This window comes from Hyperoodon ampullatus (genome assembly GCF_949752795.1).
Source record: "Hyperoodon ampullatus genome assembly, chromosome: 4".
NCBI lineage: Eukaryota > Metazoa > Chordata > Mammalia > Artiodactyla > Ziphiidae > Hyperoodon > Hyperoodon ampullatus.
Genome location: NC_136917.1, coordinates 97,548,894 through 97,570,176, shown reverse-complemented (window position 1 = coordinate 97,570,176; position 21,283 = coordinate 97,548,894). Strand labels below are relative to the sequence as shown.

The 21,283-nt window shown below is 39.4% G+C and overlaps 1 protein-coding gene across 1 annotated transcript in view; it reads left to right on the top strand.

Annotated features, from left to right (window-relative positions):
- Positions 1–1,948: 1,948 nt before the first annotated feature.
- Positions 1,949–21,283, top strand: part of LNPEP (leucyl and cystinyl aminopeptidase) — a gene marked incomplete at its 3' end in the record, with an annotated part of 107,778 nt that continues 88,443 nt past the window's right edge. The window contains exon 1 of the mRNA XM_079703931.1: positions 1,949–2,098. Within this exon, the coding sequence (XP_079560057.1) occupies positions 2,080–2,098 (19 nt within the window). The 5' untranslated portion in view covers positions 1,949–2,079. The remainder of the gene's footprint in view (positions 2,099–21,283) is intronic.

The window sequence follows — 21,283 nt, the reverse complement described above, 5'->3', positions numbered from 1 at the left end:
TTGCATACTTATCTAGGGACTAGGATACAGCCCTCTAAGAAGGTAATGACCCTGACTTCATGGAGCTTGCATTCTTGAGAGGGAGATTGATAATAATGAAATAACAAACAAAAACATTGTTTTAGACAGCGATGACTGTTGTGAAGGTATTAAAGCAGGGCTCAGTCTTTTTAGAGTAGACCATGTGTGGACCTATTTTCGATTGTGTGGTCAGGGAAGAGCTCTCAGCAGAGATGACGTTTGAGTTGAGACCTTAAAGACAAGAAGGAACTGGCAGGCAAGGTACCAGGCAGAAGGAACAGTTCTTGCACGAGGAACATGCAACAGGAATGACTGGATGTAACTTGGTGACTAACAGCCAGAAGGCCTCTGTAGACAAAGTATCGTGAGCACGTGTAGGAGATGAGGTCCCAGAGTTAAGAGTTTCGCTTTTATTCTAAGTGATCGGTATCCACTGGAGGTTTTAAAGCGAAAGTGGGTGGTTTAATACAATCGACACTTAAAAATACAACATTGCAAAATACAATACTGCACTTCGATTTTACTTCTTTGAAACCTAATTTCTAATTCCCACGCGGGTCAAACAACACCGCGGGCATCCCCGTTTGCCCGGGCAGTTTGCGCTCGCCTCCAGCGTGTTTGCACCCGACGCCCTGCCGTTGACAGCCTCGGAGGAGCGTGTGACAGTTGGCAGGCGCAGTGAGGCATCGCGGGAGCCAAGTTGCTGCTGGGGCCAGGGCTGCGCTAGGGGAGGAGGGAAGAGGGACAGTTGGCGGTGGCAGCACTCTGGGAGGGCTGCGAACTCCGCAGCGTGGCGGCGATGCGCACGCTGAGCAAGGGATGAAGAAGCGGGGCCCCGACAAGCCTCCCGGGGCTCACGGGGCCCCTGGTTATTTCATCCCGAAGGTTCGCTGTGCCTACCCGGGTTTGCCGCTGGAAACAATGGGGGCTGGGGGCTAGGGCCTGGGGGCTGGAGGCTAGAGCGCGAGTGCTGTGCGGCGGGGGCGACCAAGAGAGTTTCCGCTTCTCCGGCCTAGTTCTGCCTGGCCTGGCCGCGGGCCGCAGAGGCGGCACCTCGGGGAGCCGCAGGTGTTGATTTAAGGCTCGGCTGGGCTGCCTTCTGCCCACATCCTGCGGCGCCCGCGGCACCGGTGGATCCAGTGCCGGGTTTTGTGATCCGCCTGCACGTAGAGGCCGCGCCCCGAACCGCTAGCCCGAGGACAGGACCCCGGGTGCCCTCTGCTCCGCTGGGGTCCCCGCCTCCCTTCAAGTCTCCAGGCCACCGAACGCTTGGGACCACTGTGCTGTAAGCGCGCAGCCCTACAGACACGACCCACAGTGTCTGCTCCCTCGAGCCTTGGCGGAGTGAGCGCCCGGAGTCGGACTCCCCAGGGAAAGCGAAGCTTCGCTGTCAGGGGAGCGACCTTCGCTCGCAGCCTCCTACTCTGCCTTCAGATCTCGGCTACAGTGGCACCTCCCAGCCAGGCTTCTCCTCACCAAGACATCCGAATTAGCGACCCACTCATTCTCCATCACATCACCCTAATTTAATGCTCAACGGGGCATTTATTTCAGCCTCGTGTGTCTTGTGTTAGTTTATTGTCTCTGGAATGTTTGCTCCACGGGGCAATGACCGTGTTTTACCGGCGCGGTGCCGGGTTCCTGACGTCTAGGGCCCGGCGCGGCTGGACGCAACTGGCCATCACATTTGCTTGATGACTGACCGCTGTTCTGAGCACTGGACGAGACAGAGCCGCCAGCCTTTCTGCCAGGGGCGGGCTTGATCCGGCCACGCCCACGGACCCGCCCCCAGATCTAACCCGCTCTCCTAGCTCCTCTCGCAGGAGTCAGCCAAGGCCTGTGTGATGCTTTTTCCTCTAGTTTCCCTCGCTCTTTCTGCAGCTGTCGCGAAAACCCGGAGCGGCGGATCTCAGAGCGGGCGGAGCGGCGCCGCCCCTCGCGGCACCTCCCCGACAGCCCTCGGCGCCGCGCTGGGCATGCTCAGTCGGCAGGGCCGCTTCAGCTCTTGGAGTAGAAAGCTTGGGCTCTCCGGCTGAAAGGAGCCGCGGCGGGGGGAAAATGGAGCCCTTCACGGATGGTGAGTGGGCGGCCAGAGGAGCCAGGGCCGGGACCGGTGCTCTCTGGTGCCCAGAGGGTCGTGGGCAGTCGTGACACGCGAGGTCGAGCTGCAGTCGCCCCCGCCGCGGTTTTCCCGAGAGCGTTTGGGGGCGGTGGAAGGGGACCGCGGGAGGCAGTTCGAGGCTCGGGGGAGGGGGTGGGCGGCAGCGGTCGCTGGCCGGGGACTGGCGTGAAGGTCAGCGCCGCCGCCTGCCCCGGGTGGGGGCGGTGTCGGGTGCGGCCGGACCCCACGCTCCGCTGCGCGCCCAGGTGGGCGAACAGCAAAGTTTGGGCTGCTGTGCGCAGAGGAGGGGGCAGCGGGAAAGTTGGCAGCCTGGGTTTGCCCCGGGTGAAGGGGGTGTCGGCCATGGCTCTGGGGCAGGAAGGGTTAAACCGCGACCAAACCCAACTTCTGTGGCGCGCTGGGAGCTGTCCCCCCCGTCCTTCAGCGAGTTGCTGGTGTGACTTTTCCTAATAGGACGGGGTGGGGGCTTGGCAGGTTAATTTAGTGGAAGGAAGAGAAACTTGCGGAAAGACTTGATCACCCCTGCTGGGTGCCGAGGAGGTTCCTGCCGGCATTGCCACCCTCCCGTCTGTTGCGGACGCACTCCGCAGGGCGTTCAAGCCTCGTTTCCCTAGCTCCTGAGAATGTCAGTTTTTCAGTCGAAGACTCATTAAATATCAAGGGTCCGTCACGGTGATAGCACAGTGTGACTTGAGGCAAGAGTCTAAGCAGGAGCCTGCAGGATGTTCTGCAAACAGCCACAGCCCTTTACTGAATGGACCAAACAAATCCCACCCTACTTAAAACGGTGGCTTTTGTTTGGACCAGAAGTGCCAGAGTCACAGTGTAGGGGTGAGATGTCTTACAGTTTGCGGCGTTGAGTATATGGATTCCCTTTTGGGATAGAAAGTAGGAAAACTGCCAGTAAGGGAGAATTCACACTAAAATGACAGAGTTCACTTTCTAGTTGATATGTGTTTTCCTGCGGGTGGTTGGTTACTTAAGGTAGATATCAGTAGTTTGTCGCATTAATAGAAAACAAAATCTATCCCTGTTTGGGTGGGTCCGTTGCCACCCAGGAGACAGAAACGTTGTCCAGTATGCCCTAAACCCTAGCCAGACTTTGTTGTATGCGGTGTTTCATTCATGGGACTGCGAACTACTCGTATTCTCCCTGTCCCTAATTCAGAATGCTTTATTCTACTGCCATCTTCCTGCCTGTTTAATTAGGCTTAATGATGACAACTTTAATTCTGAATTTTCTTTCTCATTCAGGTTCTATTTGTAATTACTAAGGCTCTAAGAATAGTCTGGTAAAGTTACTAAGAAAAATAAGGAAGATTTGAGCTGAAAGGAAGCTTAGAGACCATCTAGTACTTTGGTATAGAATATGTTTAATACAAATCCTTAAATCCCTTCCAATGAGTATTCCAAGGCTTTTTCTTTGTTCTAGATAGAAAGCTTGGAGATTCCGTGTTTGTGGGATTTTAAACGAGAAGTTTCCAATACATTAAAAAAAAAAAAAAAAACTCACAGCAAGGCTGAGTCACCCAGTTGGTCAAGATTTTTGCTAGCTGATTTGGTGAACCTGTGCCTACAGAATTAAAGTACATTCTCAAGTCTTAAAATTGGGGCCTTTTCTCCCGTCTTAGAATAGTTTTAGAATATGCTTCTCTAGATGTGAATATTTGCAAATTGTCACATTTGGGAGGGCAGTGGAAAAGCCCCAGAGAGGAGAACAAAAAAGAAGCAATGCTTCAACTTTCATGTAGGAAATTGGATTTCTAATCCTTTCCTGTCTATCTTCCAGATTTTTCAGAGTCTGTGCTGGAGACAGTTTAGCAATGCATCATTTTAGTTAATGTATTAATCACTCCTTATCTAGCGTCCTTTAACAAGGAGAATAGAAACTACAACAACTAAAGTCAACAAGAAATTAGGTCCTAGCAATTTGAGGTGCTTTTCAGGTTTAAGGTGGACTCATTATTTATTTCAGAACTTTTTAAGAATAACTGTAGAATTTTCTAGTGTCTTCAAACAGGACAGGGTATAGTGTAAAGTATGTTTATCTTTGTACTTAATCCTTTTGAGTGCAAAGAATAGGTACATCTAATTCTCCCATAGGTCTGGGTGTTCTGGTGCAGAGTATTCCATTACCCATAGAATTTATTATTGCAGGGTTTATCAAATTTGGTGTGGGCTTTTGTTACACATTTATTCTCTTTCAATAAAATCGTCACCACTTACATTTTCTCATATATCCCTGTATATGGAGAGAGGTGTGAGAGCTTAACAAAAAAGTTTCAGTAATTTGGGACCCACGTATCTTTCAGTTAAAATCTTGTCAATGATTTCACCGCCTGAAAAGGGGTAAATTTGTAAAGGAGGCAAATGTAGTTTGTTTTGCTAATTTGGTTTTCAGTACTCATCTGTTCCAGTAAGGCTTTTTCTACTTTCCGTGTTTTCTGTCAAAAGTTGCTTCAGGTGTGGCTCATTTTTCTTGGACCCTGCTCTCTGTCTGCTGATAATGGATTTATTTGATGACCATCCTATGTTAACCTGTTGAGGTAACACACTGCTGTAATCCATTTAATATGCACATCTCCAGAAAGGGCTTACAAGGAGGCACCTTATTGCCAAGAATTTCCATTTGGCTCAGGAGATATTTTTGGTCTTGCCCTTGGTGGGGACTCGTGACTATTGTGCTGAAGACTAGATATCCAGTCTGGCTTTGGATCTTTGGTGCTTTTTTTTATGGGGCGAGAAATGTGCTGGACTAGTACTCAAGATTGGTTTGGTAGTAACTATTATGTTCTGTTAGGCAGGTAGAAGTGAAACTGTTAGGGAGCAGTGATTGATATATTACCAAAAACCAAACAAAAAATAGATAGCAACTCTAGAGGTCTTTTGTTACATGTACTAGATTAGGGCAAGTTATTATTTGATGACCACCTAGTTTTATTTGTTCTCATTTGCATGCAGGGTTGGGGTATTTTAGAATAATTTAAATTTATGTTAAGGAATAGAAATACAGAGCTCACCTTCAGAGTCTGATTGAGGAGGTCTGAGGTTGGGTCTAGGAATCTGCACTTCATTTTGAGCATACTAGAAGTATTCACCAAAAGGGAGCTTTTGAGACGTTTACTAGATAAGCAAATTCCATATGTATATATTTGTGTGTATATGTTTTTTTTTTTTTAAATTTATTTATTTTTGCTGTGTTGGGTCTTGGTTTCTGTGCGAGGGCTTTCTCTAGTTGTGGCAAGCGGGGGCCACTCTTCATCGCGGTGCGCGGGCCTCTCACTATAGCGGCCTCTCTCGTTGCGGAGCACAGGCTCCAGACGCGCAGGCTCAGTAGTTGTGGCTCACGGGCCTAGTCGCTCTGCGGCATGTGGGATCTTCCCAGACCAGGGCTCGAACCCGTGTCCCCTGCATTAGCAGGCAGACTCTCAACCACTGCGCCACCAGGGAAGCCCTGTGTGTATGTATTTTTAAATGCTTTCTAGTTTGTGGTATGGCCCAAAGTAAGTCTTCAGAGGGTGGAAGAGGATGATATTTTGAAGCTCCAGCACTGAAAACATAATTTAAACAGTTTTTTTTTCCCAAAAGCCCCCAGTAATCACTTTAGTACTACAGCCTGGTGCATAATCAAACAAGGGGGACTTTCCTGTCTTATCAAACTATTTTTTTGTTGTTTTCAGATTGGTATCCAAGTGCAAGTATTTCCCAACTTCCAAAATGGGAAGTCTGGACAACTAATTAGATATTCATGGATTGTAAGGCAGTATAAAATTGTGATTTCACCTTTTTAATCTTACAAATAACATTTATCCTATAGGTATGCATTTGTTTTAAATTTTGTTTTTAGCAACTGTCAAAAATGTGAGCTTACCACATTCTGTTCATATACAGTTTTCTTTTGTTCTGTGATAACTTACCATATTGAGAAAAAAACCTTAAAAATAGAAGATAATAGTTTCTCTATATGATGGGATATAAGTTAAATTCTGCTTTTATCCTTCTGTCTTAAGTATTTATTTCAGTTAAGGGAAATAGGAGTGTACTGGATTTGAAAGTTAACATCATTTAATAGTATACGATTGAGGCTGTAACTAGAAACCAATCCAGTTTTTAACTGGAAAGCAGAGGTGGAAAAGTTCTTCACTTTACATAACAACTTCCCCAAAAAAGTATCTTGAGACAAGATAAATAGACAGCATATTTTAGAAACCGTTAAAACCAGTGATTATCATTTATCTGTAGATGATTCTTGAGAACACAGCTTGAAAGAGATAGAACCATAAAGATTGGTTATAAGGAAATTATCATATAGAAAATAAGCAAGGGGTGATTTCCTCCTCAATAATTCAGTCAGACACCATTTTTGAAATGCCTGTTTACAAGTAGATTTTCTGCTAGACACAGTTACAAAAAGCCCCACAGACCTGCTATCAGTTAATGCTAACCTCAATAAGAGAAATGAAATGGAATAATCTAGTTTTATTTTCATGCTACTATGAAAATAATAGAATATAGAAGAATATGAAAATAATAGAATACAGAAGAAGAAAATATAGAAGATTTCTAATTATGAAATAAATGTACAGGATTGTCTTTATAACCTCTTCATATAACATCTGTCAACAATAAGTTTACATTTCTACTGATTAAGTATAACACTCCTGTTAGAAAACAGCCTCATTTTGACTCTCTATGAAAATGTTAGGAGATTGAGATATAGAGGAGTTTAGCCAGAGTTACCCCAGAAGTTGGGATGGAGCTAAATCAGGCCTGTGGTTCTTGGCACTTGAGGTGAGGAGGACAGTGCAGCCATGTTCTGTTAATTAGCTTGTCTTGAAAACTGTAGGCGGTTGGAGTTGGAGCTAATACCACTACACTTTTCCATAATATCATTAGAGCAAGCTGAGAAACAGGTTTTGTTTTGTTTTTTAATTTGAATTCCTAGATATGTACCTTTTAAGAGTGTTCACTGGAAACTAGGAATGGGAATGAGGGAAATTTTGGAGCCCTTGGTGGTAACAGCTCCTTTTTTATCCAGTGGTCTTTGTAGAGAAGGCTGCTCATTGCCCTGGTGTTTCTGTGCAGTAAATGTGACAGTAAGAGTTCCTGTGTCTATGAAAGAGTGGTCAGGATTCCCCTGTAACCTGATTCATTGTTGTAATCCATTTGTGATTATCCTGGGAGTGCCTGTAGGACTCTGAATCCAAAGATCTTTGGGGAAAATTGGGACGTAAGAGAATTAGTGATGAAGGTGAGAGCTATGTAGAGATTTAAGGTAAGGAGGAAGCTGATAGGCAGAGATTTTCAAAATAGTCATACATTGGAGCCTTGCAAGTCTTTGGCTTGGAAATGAGTCTCTTTTGGAGAGTAGGACACTGTTGTGTGAGGTTGAAAGATAGAGTCAAGGTTGGAAAGGGGAAGTAGGTGGGTCTGGTTGGACAAAAGGAATGGAGGGGTGAGAGGATGAATGAGTTAAGACTGGCATTTGGAGGCCCTAGAAGGAGATAGAAAACAGTTGCCATGAGTTTAATCATACTGTGTGCTTCTCTTTCCTAGTCAGAAAAGTCATAGTTACTTGTAAGTTAGTACTGTTCACTTTCCTGAATGTTTCAGATTTCAAGAAAAAAAAAATACAGAGAACTGTTGAGCCGTTGACCTTGTGGGACCATCGTGGTGGCAGTCACTGTTCTTTATTGCCTGGTTTTGTTTCACCTTTCTACTGATGCTTATGGTTGAACAATGAACCAGTTTTTAAAAAAATTCCAGCCTTGCATCTAAACTAGAAATCAGTTCATTTTCCAAATAAAGAAAATTTAGGCTTCCAAGGGAGTTTGAAAAAACAGTGGAGAATCAAGTTCAAATGTAGAAGACCCTTTGAAGCTCTTTTCCTTAATGAAGGTCCTCCTGGGAATTCCTCCCACTTAGTTAAAGAATGAAGTCACCAAAACAGAACTCCAGCCAATTCTCTGGACTTCAGTAGATTGGGGGATTGGATGGTCCAGAGTCTTCTCCAGACCTCTGGTTCTATTGGGGGAGGCCAAGCCAGAGATCTGGGAGGAAGGGTGTTCAAGGAGGTTTTCTGATGTTCTACAGGGAGAGCTTCATAAGCTGGGAGAACAGGAGAATGGGAAGTGCATTGAGAGAACTGGTACCTCCGTGGGTTGGATGTGCTCCTTTCCTTCCTGGATCTCACAGCAAATGATGACCAGGACTGTGTGGTAGTGTTTCCCAGACAAGTGCCTCAGGTGTCATTTGGTGTCATAGAGGAACTTTCCGGCGGTTAAGGAGGCTTTGGGTCACAGCTGAAATTGTTATTTTATAAGATTTAAAACGGTTGTTAGAATATTCATCACCTCAACAACATGACACCATTCCAGAGTTCTGTTTAGAGGAAAAATGGAGTTTAGTGGGAGTGATTAAGGAGAGCTCAATGTTTAAAAGATCTTTCTTTAAGTTGGTGTTAGTAGTGTGATTTGAGGACAGAAGTAGTGTAATATTTGTCTAGTTTCTTCTTGTCCCATAATTGTCAAAAGGGCCTCAATGGTTAAGTAAGCCCCTTGGGGCTTGGTGGGAGGAACTAGTGTGTCCTAGATATATTAAGATCGTGCCTGTTAATTTTGGGCTGGTTTCCCCTTATACTTTTAGCAGTAGTTTCTCCGCTCTTTAAACTAAATGCTTAGTACCTAAACCTTTTGGGGCACTGACATTGTCCTTTCAGTATCTAGATTGGACACCTAGATTAAGAAAACAGCTCAAACTGAGGGTAGAGTGTTGGGTGTTTGTGGGAATAAGAAATGCATTGCTGTTTAAAACAGCAGCCTCACTTCCATCTGCATCCACACAAGCTACCGAGACGCTTAGTAATTTTCCATTTGGAGGAAGCACACAGAAAAATAATTCAATGTAGGAAGGAGGGTCTAGTCTGACTTGGAGATTAGATAAAAATGATAGTGTGCTGAGTTGGATAGAAACAAACGCACATTCACTAAAGTGTAGCTAGCCTAGAGTGCAGTTGTTCATTGCCGTTGGGTACATAGTTCTGTTGTAATTAATTGCCAATTTGGGAAATGCTATTGAGATAAAGACTTGAAGAACTCATACATAGAAGCTTTTCTTGGCAAATAATCAAGTGACAATAACTATTGGTAGAAAAAATGTGGTTACAATCCCAGACTTATGGATAATCACTATTTAAAAAAAAATAGGTTCATGATAATCAAACTGGCTCTCAGTAAGTTGTATATTGATGGCAAAATTTTTGCTATAGATTTGGTATGATTATCATTTACTTTGTGTTTTATCATTCTGATGGAGAAATATTTCAGAATTACCAATAAAATAATTATTTGTTCAAATCCATCTGAGATCAAGTCTAGCAAATTTATTCACCAACTGAAGTATTATCTAACTCATAAGCATTCTGTATATTGAAGAGTTCTTATAAACTTCTGCAGATCTCATGCAGTGATATGCACTCTCTGTTAAATCACTCATAATAAACACTCATAATAAAACTAATAATTTATTATGCTGAATGCCGTTTTTCGTGTTAACTAAGGAATTATGCAGTTAAGATTTTTTTGAAACAATATCCAGGTAGTTGGTGGAAATAAAGATAAACTTTTTAGCTTTAGATTTTACAAAGGTATGTAGCTTTGCCTGAGAGATTAATGAGCATAAATATTTAGTCATCAATGACATTTTCAATTACTTTTTATAGCTAAATCTTTCTAAGAGGTGCCCTGAGGATTGTCAAGGACTGTGGGACCTATGTTATGAGGAAAGATTTTTAGAAATATTTTGTAAGATAAAGATTATAAGTTTGACTGGAGGGCATATTTGATATAAATATAAACATTAGGATAAAATAATTAGCCTAGAAAAGGAAAAGAAAATTGAAAATTAAGCTAAAATAATTTTATTTTCCCCACAAGGATATTGGCTAACTTTTAAGTGACTAAAATGGCATATCTTTATGTGAATTCTGATCATTGTCATAATAATAAATATAAGGATAAAGGAACTAAATGCTCTCAGTATTCTGAACTGGTCCATTTTTAGTCCATGGACTATTATGTTGCACTGTTAACTTGATGCTGTTTGGTGTCTTCTAGCCAGAATTGTTTAACTAGATTATTTCCTCTGCGGAATTGACACCGTTTTTGAGTGCTGTTCAGTAGAATTAAATGGTTATTGTTAGAACCTTGTACATTATTGTAAATTTTATATTTTCTCTTGGTTCTATATTAATTCCACTGTGGATAACAACCAGAGAAAATAAATGCAGAAATATATAGTACAAAAATTTTTGTAGAAGATGAGTGCTTTAGGCTTAATTCTTTTTCACTGAAACCAGGTAGTGCTGGGGTTCAAATCTACTTAATTATTTTCTTCTCTTTTTTTTGTTGTTATTTTCCCTTTTTTTTTCATTTTGAATTTCTTCCTGTTTACATGATGCTAATAATTTTTCTTCATCTCTTATTTTTATCACCAAGATTAAAAGTATAACAAACCAAAATTAGTTTTCCATGTCTCCTTGCTGCATTCTTCTGCATTGGGGAGTCAGGAGTGGGGGTCAGAGAAGAAGCATACTGTGAATGTTTTAATACAAATTTTCTTGCATACCATTTTAAACTACCTCAATTAACAGATTTTAAAAAATTTGTCTTTGACACATCCCCACTTAACTCTTTTTTTAAAGATAATAGTTTTTAAAAAGATACCCCCTCAAATAAATACCTTCACTGTATGCTAACTTAGTCCAAGCTTTACTTAAAGCTGGAGTACAATGTGAATGCAGAATGGTCTCTGCCCTTGAGGAGCTTACATTCCAGTAGAATTAAATTTTTTTTGAAGGTATACGGATGCACAAATCAGTACACTCTCTTCAAAGACTATCAGACTTTGAGAAGGACAGGTCCCATCCTACATCATTTTTCTTGGGTACATTTGGTTTTGTACTTTTATTTCATTTTTTTTAATTTAATTTTATTTTTTATACAGCAGGTTCTTATTCGTTATCTATTTTATACATATTAGTGTATATATGTCAATCAGTACTTTTATTTCTTCATTTTGGAGATCTGTCCATGAATCTACCTCATTTCATAAGACTACTGCATAGTGTAGCATAATAGTAAAGAGCAGGTCAGACTGCTGCATTCAAATCCTAGCTCCTCACTCACTAGCTCTGTGATTCTTATTTAAGGATATTACTGAGATGTTTTAGTATCTTTAGTTAAAAAACTAAAATATGCACAGAAACTCAAAAATTTTTCTGATATTCACTGAAGTTTTTTTTTTTTTTTTTTTTCTGCTTTATAACAAAGTGAATCAGTCATACATATACATCTGTTCCCACATCCCTTCCCTCATGCATCTCCCTCCCTCCCACCCTCCCCATCCCACCCCTCCAGGCGGTCACAAAGCACCAAGCTGATCTTCCTGTGCTCTGCGGCTGCCTCCCACTATCTATCTACCCTACGTTTGGTAGTGCATATATGTCCATGCCCCTCTTTCGCTTTGTCACAGCTTACCCTTCCCCCTCCCCATATCCTCAAGTCCATTCTCAAGTAGGTCTGTGTCTTTATTCCCGTTTTACCCCTAGGTTCTTCATGACTTTTTTTTTTTTTAATTCCATATATATGTGTTAGCATACGGTATTTGTCTTTCTCTTTCTGACTTACTTCACTCTGTATGACAGACTCTAGGTCTATCCACCTCATTACAAATAGCTCAGTTTCGTTTTGATATTCACTGAAGTTTAAGGTACATGATGGTTTGGCATATTCCAGCCATGGTGAGATTTTGAAATGGTGAACATATGGTATTTCTTGTATCTTGTTTACTAAAGGCTTGAGGCTAGTATGAGGGAGGATTCTTTCCATTTTATATTTATTAACCATTATTATGCATTTGTAACACTTTCAGGGAAGTGTTGCCTAGCTAGAGGAACTACTCATTTCTACATCCAATTTAATTCTGGCTTAGGTGTGTTTTTCCTGTTCCTTCAAGCAAATGTAATATGAAACACCTCATTATTTGTACAGGTAGAACTTATTTCAGTCCTAGGTATTATATATATTTTGTCTGTTAGGTGGGGTTCAAATAGTGAGGAATTAAACACCAAAAGGGGTAGTGTTAGCATGAGGATATAGAATAAACGTACTTCGTTTACTGGTAACAAGGCCTACAAATGTCATAAGCGTCACAAATGCAAACAAACATGTCTATAATATAATGTGTATTTAAATTCATACCTATTTTGTTATGTTTCCTCACAGGAAGCTTACTAAGAAGCTAGTTTTACTAGTGAATTTGTATTTCTGCTAGTGACAGTGACACCCTTATTTTATTATTATTTTTGCTGAATAAATGTAACTTGGCAGCAGCTTCTGGCTCTAAGAATCTATTATGAATTATGGCAGTTTACCTCCTTACTTCAACCCTGCCAGGAGGTTCTGGATCTGGTTTTTGTTTGTTTTCCTCACAAAGATAACATTTTGAACTTCTGAAACATATAAGGTAGTGATTTTGATCAAACATCAAGGTAAAGGATATAAGGAATCATCCTTCAAGTGTTTGGTGGCTATATGGATGGATTGCATGGGAACGAGTAGAGGTATTCCTCATCTTGGGCTATAATTGCCCCTGGGATACCTCAGGGTTAAGAAGACAGTGTTTTCCTACAGGAATAAGTTACTGGAGTCCACATTTATTCCCAGGGATGCTCAAAGGATAAAGTATGTTATGAAAGCAGAGGCACCACTAGTTTAGGATTCATGTTCTCAGTGGTTAAAACCACATTTCGAATTCTGTGTAAAAAACATGCATACTTGTTCAGCCAGGGACTGTCAGTTACATTTAACAGATTAAAAACACGGTTCTCTTGTATTTGGTTGCTACTAGAGTTGGCATCTAATATAGTGTTTCATACATATTGGATATTCAGTAAATGTTATCTAAGACTAATATTACATCAAACAACTCTAAAACATTTAAATAGCAATTTTGTTTTGTTTGTGCTCTTTTAATTTGGAGTTCTTTTTCTTTTCTTTTTTGCAAGTAAAGTTGAATTTCAGTGCTCTTCCTTTTTTCTATAAATATCTCTATAACAAATAGAGTAATTTCAAGGCGCTTTTTTTGAATATTCTTATCAGTGTTCATTCAGCTTCCCTTTCCATTGAAATGCATTTTGAGCACTTGCTGTGTTTCAGACCCTGTGCTTTGTACCAGCAAGATAGTGCTAAATAAGACATGGTCCTTGTGTTTGAGGGGAGGGAAGATGATGCTTAGAGAGAGGGTGTCTCTTACTCTGAAGCATTTTCAAAATCAAAATTAAAGAATGACCCAACATTTTCCTCCCTTGTCCTTTCATCTTCTGTGCCTTTTTCATAGCTAGAGAGCTGCTGTGCATTTGAGACCAAAGTGGTACAGTTAAATCAATTTCTTTTCCTGCAGTGCTGTAGGGCCTTCTGGCTGACCTGCCATTGGGCTATTTTGCCCTTCATTAGAGAGCCACAAAAACAATTCCCAAGCCAACTAGATGTGACTTTTAGAAAGGAATTTCCTAATATCCCAGAATTGGTAAGAGGCATGAATTGGTTATGCATAAGCATTCAGCTGGCCTTACGGAAAGAGTAAAGGAGGTGAAGCTGTGTCATGGCTGTTAAGTAGGTAAAACCATTGACAGGCAGGGCTCTCTTGACAAAATAGAATAACTAATGGTATGAGTTAATTATAGTATGAACTGAAATATGAAAGCATGAATTTTAGACCTGACACTAACCAGTAGGAAAAAATGTGGATGTTTCTGTCCTGATATTAATCAAAGGTAAAAAATAGGTGACATTTTGAGAAGAGCAACACTTAAACATCTGCTTAGTGGCCATGTAACATAAATAATGGTAACTGTAAAGACATTTATTCAACATCTCCTTCCCACTTAAAAAGTCTCCTTTTCCCCCTCTTACTCAGTATATTTATGGAGTGCTTACATGGAAACAGAGTATAGGCAGGGTACCACAGACTGGGTAGCTTAACAAAAGTTTTCCTACAGTGTGAAGGTTAGGAGTTCAAGATTAAGATGCCAGCATGGTTGGTTTCTGATGAAAGTCCTCTTCCTGGCTTGCAGATGGCTGCCTTCTTGCTGTGTCCTCACATGGCCTTTCTTCTGTGTGTATAGAGAGCACTGGTGTCTCTTCCTCTGATCAGAACACCAGTTCTTTCAGCCTGCTCTTATGACCTCATTTCACCTTAATCACTTCCTTAAAGGCCCTGTCTCCTAAAACAGTCACACTGGGGATTAGTGCTTCAACATATGAAGCTGGGGCGGGGGAGGAACAATTCAGTCCATAACAGGCAGCCTTCGTTTTGGACAATTTTGTTTACCTGAAGGTAAAGAAGGTTGTGTTTTTTCATAGGGACAATTATTGAAGTGTACGTTCCTGCCTGAGGATGCTCAAAGGAGCATATATGGTTAAATTCAAGTAGTTTTTTCTGGACCCAGGAATCCAGGATGATCCAAAATCCCTTGTCCCTTCCGGCCCTACTATAGTGTGATTCAGACCTTCTATATTTACTTTCCTTACTTTATGTGTTTACTCTATATACATTTTCTAACAATATACTGAGACGTCCATGCTTGAATCAAGATGTCTGGAGAGTTTGGGAATTTTTTTCTTTATCTTTGAAGGCACAGTTAACGCTTCTCAAACTTTTTCATCTCAGGACCCCTTTTATATACTCTTAAAAATTACTGTGTACCCCTAAGAGCTTTTGTTTGTGTGGGTTATGTCTCTAGATACTTACCAGATCTGGATACTTAGAACACTGAGAGATTTTTTTTTTAATGTTTATTAACATATTTCATAATAACAATAAAAAGCCTTTTACATGTTAACATAAATAACATTTTTAATAAAATAACTATTTCCAAAACAAAAATATTAGTGAGAGACATTATTTTACATTGTTGCAATTTTTTTTAATGTCTGGCATAACAGAAGACAAATGGATTTTCACATTTGCTTCTGTGTTCAGTCTGTTATATAAAGCGTCATATAGCCTATGGAAAACTCCACTGTACACTCATGAGAGAATGGGCATGAAAACAGCAAATAACATCTGATTATGAAAATAGTTTTGACCTTGAAGACCAGCTGAAAGAGTATCAGAAATTCCCAGGGGTACCCATACCACATCTTGAGAACTGTTACTCTAAACGTTAAACCTGTCTTTTATAGAGACTGGGGTGGAATACCTCAGGAATCCGCAGCAGGTAGAAAGTGGGGCTGTTGGAATCGGGCAGCAAGTTTCTTAAGACAGATCTAGGTCACAGGAGAAGGAAATGTTCTAGCCAGGCATATCTGACAAACCACACATCAGATGCCTTTGTTATTTGAGTATTCTACAGTCATTTATTTCATCCCTGGATGGTTCTAAACTAGGGAGGACACAGAATTATTTAAAAATTTTAAATTAGCTTTAAAAAATAATAATTGATTTTTATCTATTTTCTGTTTATACCTGAAGGGTTTTCTTCTTTTTTATTATTAAAAAAAAAAAACTTTATTGTTATTTTTTGGTGGTTGCCAAGCCATGATGTTCCATTTGGATCAATCATTTTACATTTATTAGTTCCTATCAGACCTATCCATTTATTGAAGTATAGTTGATTTACAATATTGTGTTAGTTTCAGGTGTGCAGCAAAGTGATTCAGTTTGTTTTATATATATATATTTCAGATTATTTTCCATTATAGGTTATTACAAGATACTGAATATAGTTCCCTGTGCTATACAGTAAATCCTTGTAATTAACCTATTTTATGTATTAACCTATTTTATGTATAGTAGTATGTATATAGTACACTACTATACTATACTATAAAATTTTATACTATAGCATAAAATTTTATACTATAGTATAAAAATTAATCCCTCTCCCTCTCCCCCCTTTTCCCTTTTGGTGACCATAAATTTGTTTCCTATGTCTGTGAGCCTGTTTCTGTTTTGTAAATAGATTCATTAGTATTATTTTTTAGATTCCACATGTAAGTGATATTATATAATACTTGCCTTTGTCTGTCTGACTTACTTCACTAGTATGATTTTCTTTAGATCCACTCCTGTTGCTGCAGGTGGCAATATTTCATTCTTTTTTATGACTGAGTAATATATATACCCATATATATATATATCCACCACACCTTCTTAAACCAGTTGTCTGTTGATGGGCACTTGGGTTTTCAACAAGCTGCCCCTCTTTCCCAAAACCCTCTCTCTCCAACCTACACATAATATGGAAATATCATTTAACTTCTCAGTCCTTTGGTAATTTCTTAGACTTATCTTAATTTTGATGAATTAAAGTCCTACAAGGTTAAAGTTTAATTATTTTTTCCTACTTGTCCTGATCTACTGAGCCGAGAATGATAGAAAATCCTTTGTCCTATGCCTGTCCCACCATAGGATGATTTAGACCTTTAAGAGAACTAGAATCAACTCTCTTTTTTTCTGTGGGTTCTTTGGGGCCATGAATGACTAGGATTGATCTACTTAAACTATCTTCCCCTTCAAAAAATATCTGTGCCCCCCATGTTCATAGCAGCATTATTTTCTGTAGCCAAGGCATGGAAACAACCTAAATGTTCATCTATGGATGAATGGATAAAGAAGTAGTGGGGTGTGTGTGTGTGTGTGTGTGTGTGTGTGTGTGTGTACGTATATGTATATATATGTATGTATATATGTGTGTGTGTATATACACACATGCACACACACGCAGTGGAATATTATTCAGCCATAAAAAGAGGAAATCCTACAATTTGCAACAACATGAATGGACCTAGAGGCTAAGTGAAATAAGTCAGGGAAAGACATATACTGTATGATCTCACTTATATATGGAATCTAAGGAAAAAAAACCCCACACACAAACACACATCAAACTCATAGGAAAAGAAATCAGATTTGTGGTTACCAGAGGTGCAGGGTAGGGGAAGGGGAAGTTGGAGGAAAGTGGACAAAAGGTACAAACTTACAGTTATAAGGTAAATAAGTACTAGGGATATAATGTGCAACATGATGACTGTAGTTAAGACTGCTTTGTGATATATAGGAAAGTTGTTAAGAGAGTAAATCCTGAGTTCTCATCATGAGGAGAAATTTTTTTTTTATTATATCTATATGAGGTGATGGATGTTAAATAAACCTATTGTGGTAATCATTTCACAATACGTGTAAATCAAACCATCATACTGTATATCTTAAATTTACACAGTGATGTATGTCAATTATTTCTCAATAAAACTGGGGGAAAAAACTGTCTTCATTTTCTCTACCCCCCAAATAAGACATATGGTGAACTGTGATGAAATGCAGACATGGACATCCTGGCATGTGCATGTATGTTAAGCCAACTGAACTTAAAAGTGCTGTAAAACTTCTGTAAAAGTATATGATGTACCCACACATCCTAACCCATCTATTTAAAGTACCTTGAAATATTTGTATACTTACTGACATTATAGAGAATTACCCCTTCACTGTGTTCATGTTTATAATGTCAGGAATATTTTTGAACAGAAGACCTTTTATGGTTCCTTTGGGTTAGTGGACAAAAATAATTGTGGAACAAAGGCCTGGAGTGTGGCATGTGAATGTGCAGTAATTGTTCAAATGAATAAGCCTCTCAGATTGGTCTTTGTATAATTAAAATCAGAGTATCGAAATGTTGGATATTCCTGATTATTGGTGTTACATTTTTTAAAGTCAAAGAAAATAAAATCCCTCCCTCTTTCCCCATTCCTAGGCAACCACTGATCTGTTTTCTCTCACTATAGATTAGCTTACATTTTCTAGAATTTTACGTAAATGGAATTATATAGATTTTACATAAATGGAATCATACACTATTGTTTTGGGCCTGGCTTCTTTCACTCAGCATAATTATTTTATTTTGAGACTCATCCAAATAATATCAGTAGTTCCGCCCCCCTTTTTTTTGCTTTTCTTATTGCTGAATAGTATTCCATTATATGGATAGATCATAATTTGTTTATCCATTCACCTCTTAATGGACATTTATTTCCAGTTTTGGGTTATTATAAATCTCCTGTGATCATTCAAGTACAAGTCTTTGTGTAGACATTTGTTTTTTTTTCTCTTGGGTAAATACCTAGGATATGATTGGTTGGGTCATCTAGTAGCTGTATGTTTCAACTTTTTAAGAAACTGCCAACTGTTTTCCAAACTGTTTTTACCACTTCACATTTCCATCAGCAGTGTATGATAATGCTTATTCTTCACATCCCTGCCAAAATTTGGTATGATTAGTCTTTTTAATTTTAGCCAATCCAAATGGGTGTGTAATGGTATCTTTTTGGTTTTAATTGGCATTTCCCTGATGACTACTGATGTTAAGCATGTTTTCATGTGGTTTTTTGGCCATTAGTTCATTTTCTTTTGTGAAGTGGCTGTTCAAATCTTCTGCCCACTATTCTGAGTTGTAAGAGTTCTTTATGTATTCTGGATACTAGTTTATGCAAAGATATAAATATATTTGTGTAATATATGTAACATGTGTCATATGTATTGTACAAACATATATAATAGTTCCATATATATAAAAACACTAAAGACTCTATCATTTTCTGGTCTCCGTAGTTTTTTGTTAAGAAATCCATGGTATTTGAATTGTTGTTATCCTATACGTAATATGTCACTTTTTTTTTCCTAGCTGGTTTCAAGTTTTCCTTTACTTTGTTTTTTTTTTCTTTACATCTTTATTGGAGTATAATTGCTTTACAATGGTGTATTAGTTTCTGCTTTATAAGAAAGTGAATAAGTTATACATATACATATGTTCCCATACCTCTTCCCTCTTGCATCTCCCTCCCTCCCACCCTCCCTATCCCATCCCTCCAGGCGGTCACAAAGCACCGAGCTGATCTCCCTGTGCAATGCAGCTGCTTCCCACTAGCTATCTATTTTACATTTGGCAGTGTATATATGTCCATGCCACTCTCTCACTTTGTCCCAGCTTACCCTTCCCCCTCCCCATATCCTCAAGTCCATTCTCTAGTAGGTCTGTGTCTTTATTCCTTTCTTACCCCTAGGTTCTTCATGACATTTTTTTTTCTTAAATTCCATATATATCTGTTAGCATACGGTATTTGTCTTTCTGTTTCTGACTTACTTCACTCTGTATGACAGACTCTAGGTCCATCCACCTCATTACAAATAGCTCAATTTCGTTTCTTTTTATGGCTGAGTAATATTCCATTGTATATATGTGCCACATCTTCTTTATCCATTCATCCAATGATGGACACTTAGGTTGTTTCCATCTCCTGGCTATTGTAAATAGAGCTGCAATGAACATTTTGGTACATGACTCTTTTTGAATTATGGTTTTCTCAGGGTATATGCCTAGTAGTGGGATTGCTGGGTCATATGGTAGTTCTATTGGTAGTTTTTTAAGGAACCTCCATACTGTTCTCCATAGTGGCTGTACCAATTCACATTCCCACCAGCAGTGCAAGAGTGTTCCCTTTTCTCCACACCCTCTCCAGCATTTATTGTTTCTAGATTTTTGGATGATGGCCATTCTGACTGGTGTGAGATGATATCTCATTGTAGTTTTGATTTGCATTTCTCTAATGATTAATGATGTTGAGCTTTCTTTCATGTGTTTGTTGGCAATCTGTATATCTTCTTTGGAGAAATGTCTATTTAGGTCTTCTTCCCATTTTTGGATTGGGTTGTTGTTTTTTTGTTATTGAGCTGCATGAGCTGCTTGTAAATTTTGGAGATTAATCCTTTGTCAGTTGCTTCATTGGCAAATATTTTCTCCCATTCTGAGGGTTGTCTTTTGGTCTTGTTTATGGTTTCCTTTGCTGTGCCAAAGCTTTGAAGTTTCATTAGGTCCCATTTGTTTATTTTTGTTTTTATTTCCATTTCTCTAGGAGATGGGTCAAAAAGGATCTTGCTGTGATTTATGTCATAGAGTGTTCTGCCTATGTTTTCCTCTAAGAGTTTGATAGTTTCTGGCCTTACATTTAGGTCTTTAATCCATTTTGAGTTTATTTTTGTGTATGGTGTTAGGGAGTGTTCTAATCTCATACTTTTACATGTACCTGTCCAGTTTTCCCAGCACCACTTATTGAAGAGGCTGTCCTTTCTCCACTGTACATTCCTGCCTCCTTTATCAAAGATAAGGTGACCATATGTGCGTGGGTTTATCCCTGGGCTTTCTATCCTGTTCCACTGATCTATATTTCTGTTTTTGTGCCAGTACCATGCTGTCTTGATTACTGTAGCTTTGTAGTATAGTCTGAAGTCAGGGGGCCTGATTCCTCCACCTCCGTTTTTCATTCTCAAGATGACTTTGGCTATTTGGGGTCTTTTGTGTTTCCATACAAATTGTGGAATTTTTTGTTCTAGTTCTGTGAAAAATGCCAGTGGTAGTTTGATAGGGATTGCATTGAATCTGTAGATTGCTTTGGGTAGTAGAGTCATTTTCACAATATTGATTCTCCAATCCAGGAACATGGTATATCTCTCCATCTATTTGTATCATCTTTAATTTCTTTCATCAGTGTCTTATAATTTTCTGCATACAGGTCTTTTGTCTCCTTAGGTAGGTTTATTCCTAGATATTTTATTCTTTTTGTTGCAATGGTAAATGGGAGTGTTTTCTTGATTTCACTTTCAGATTTTTCATCATTTGTGTATAGGAATGCCAGAGATTTCTGTGCATTAATTTTGTATCCTGCTACTTTACCAAATTCATTGATTAGCTCTAGTAATTTTCTGGTAGCATCTTTAGGATTCTCTATGTATAGTATCATGTCATCTGCAAACAGTGACAGCTTTACTTCTTTCAAGTTTTCCTTTACTTTTGATTCTTAGGAGTTTGATTGTGTCTTGGCTTGGTTTTCTTTGGACTTAGTTTTTTTGATGTTCATTGAACTTCTTGAATATGTAAATTTGTGTCTTTCACCATATTTACAAAGTTTTGGGCCATTGTTTCTTTGGATAATATTTTTGCCTGAGTATTTTATTTTTTTCCTGTAATTCTGGGACTCCAATTACATATGTGTTTTTAGTTCTTTTGATATTTCCTAACGGTATTTA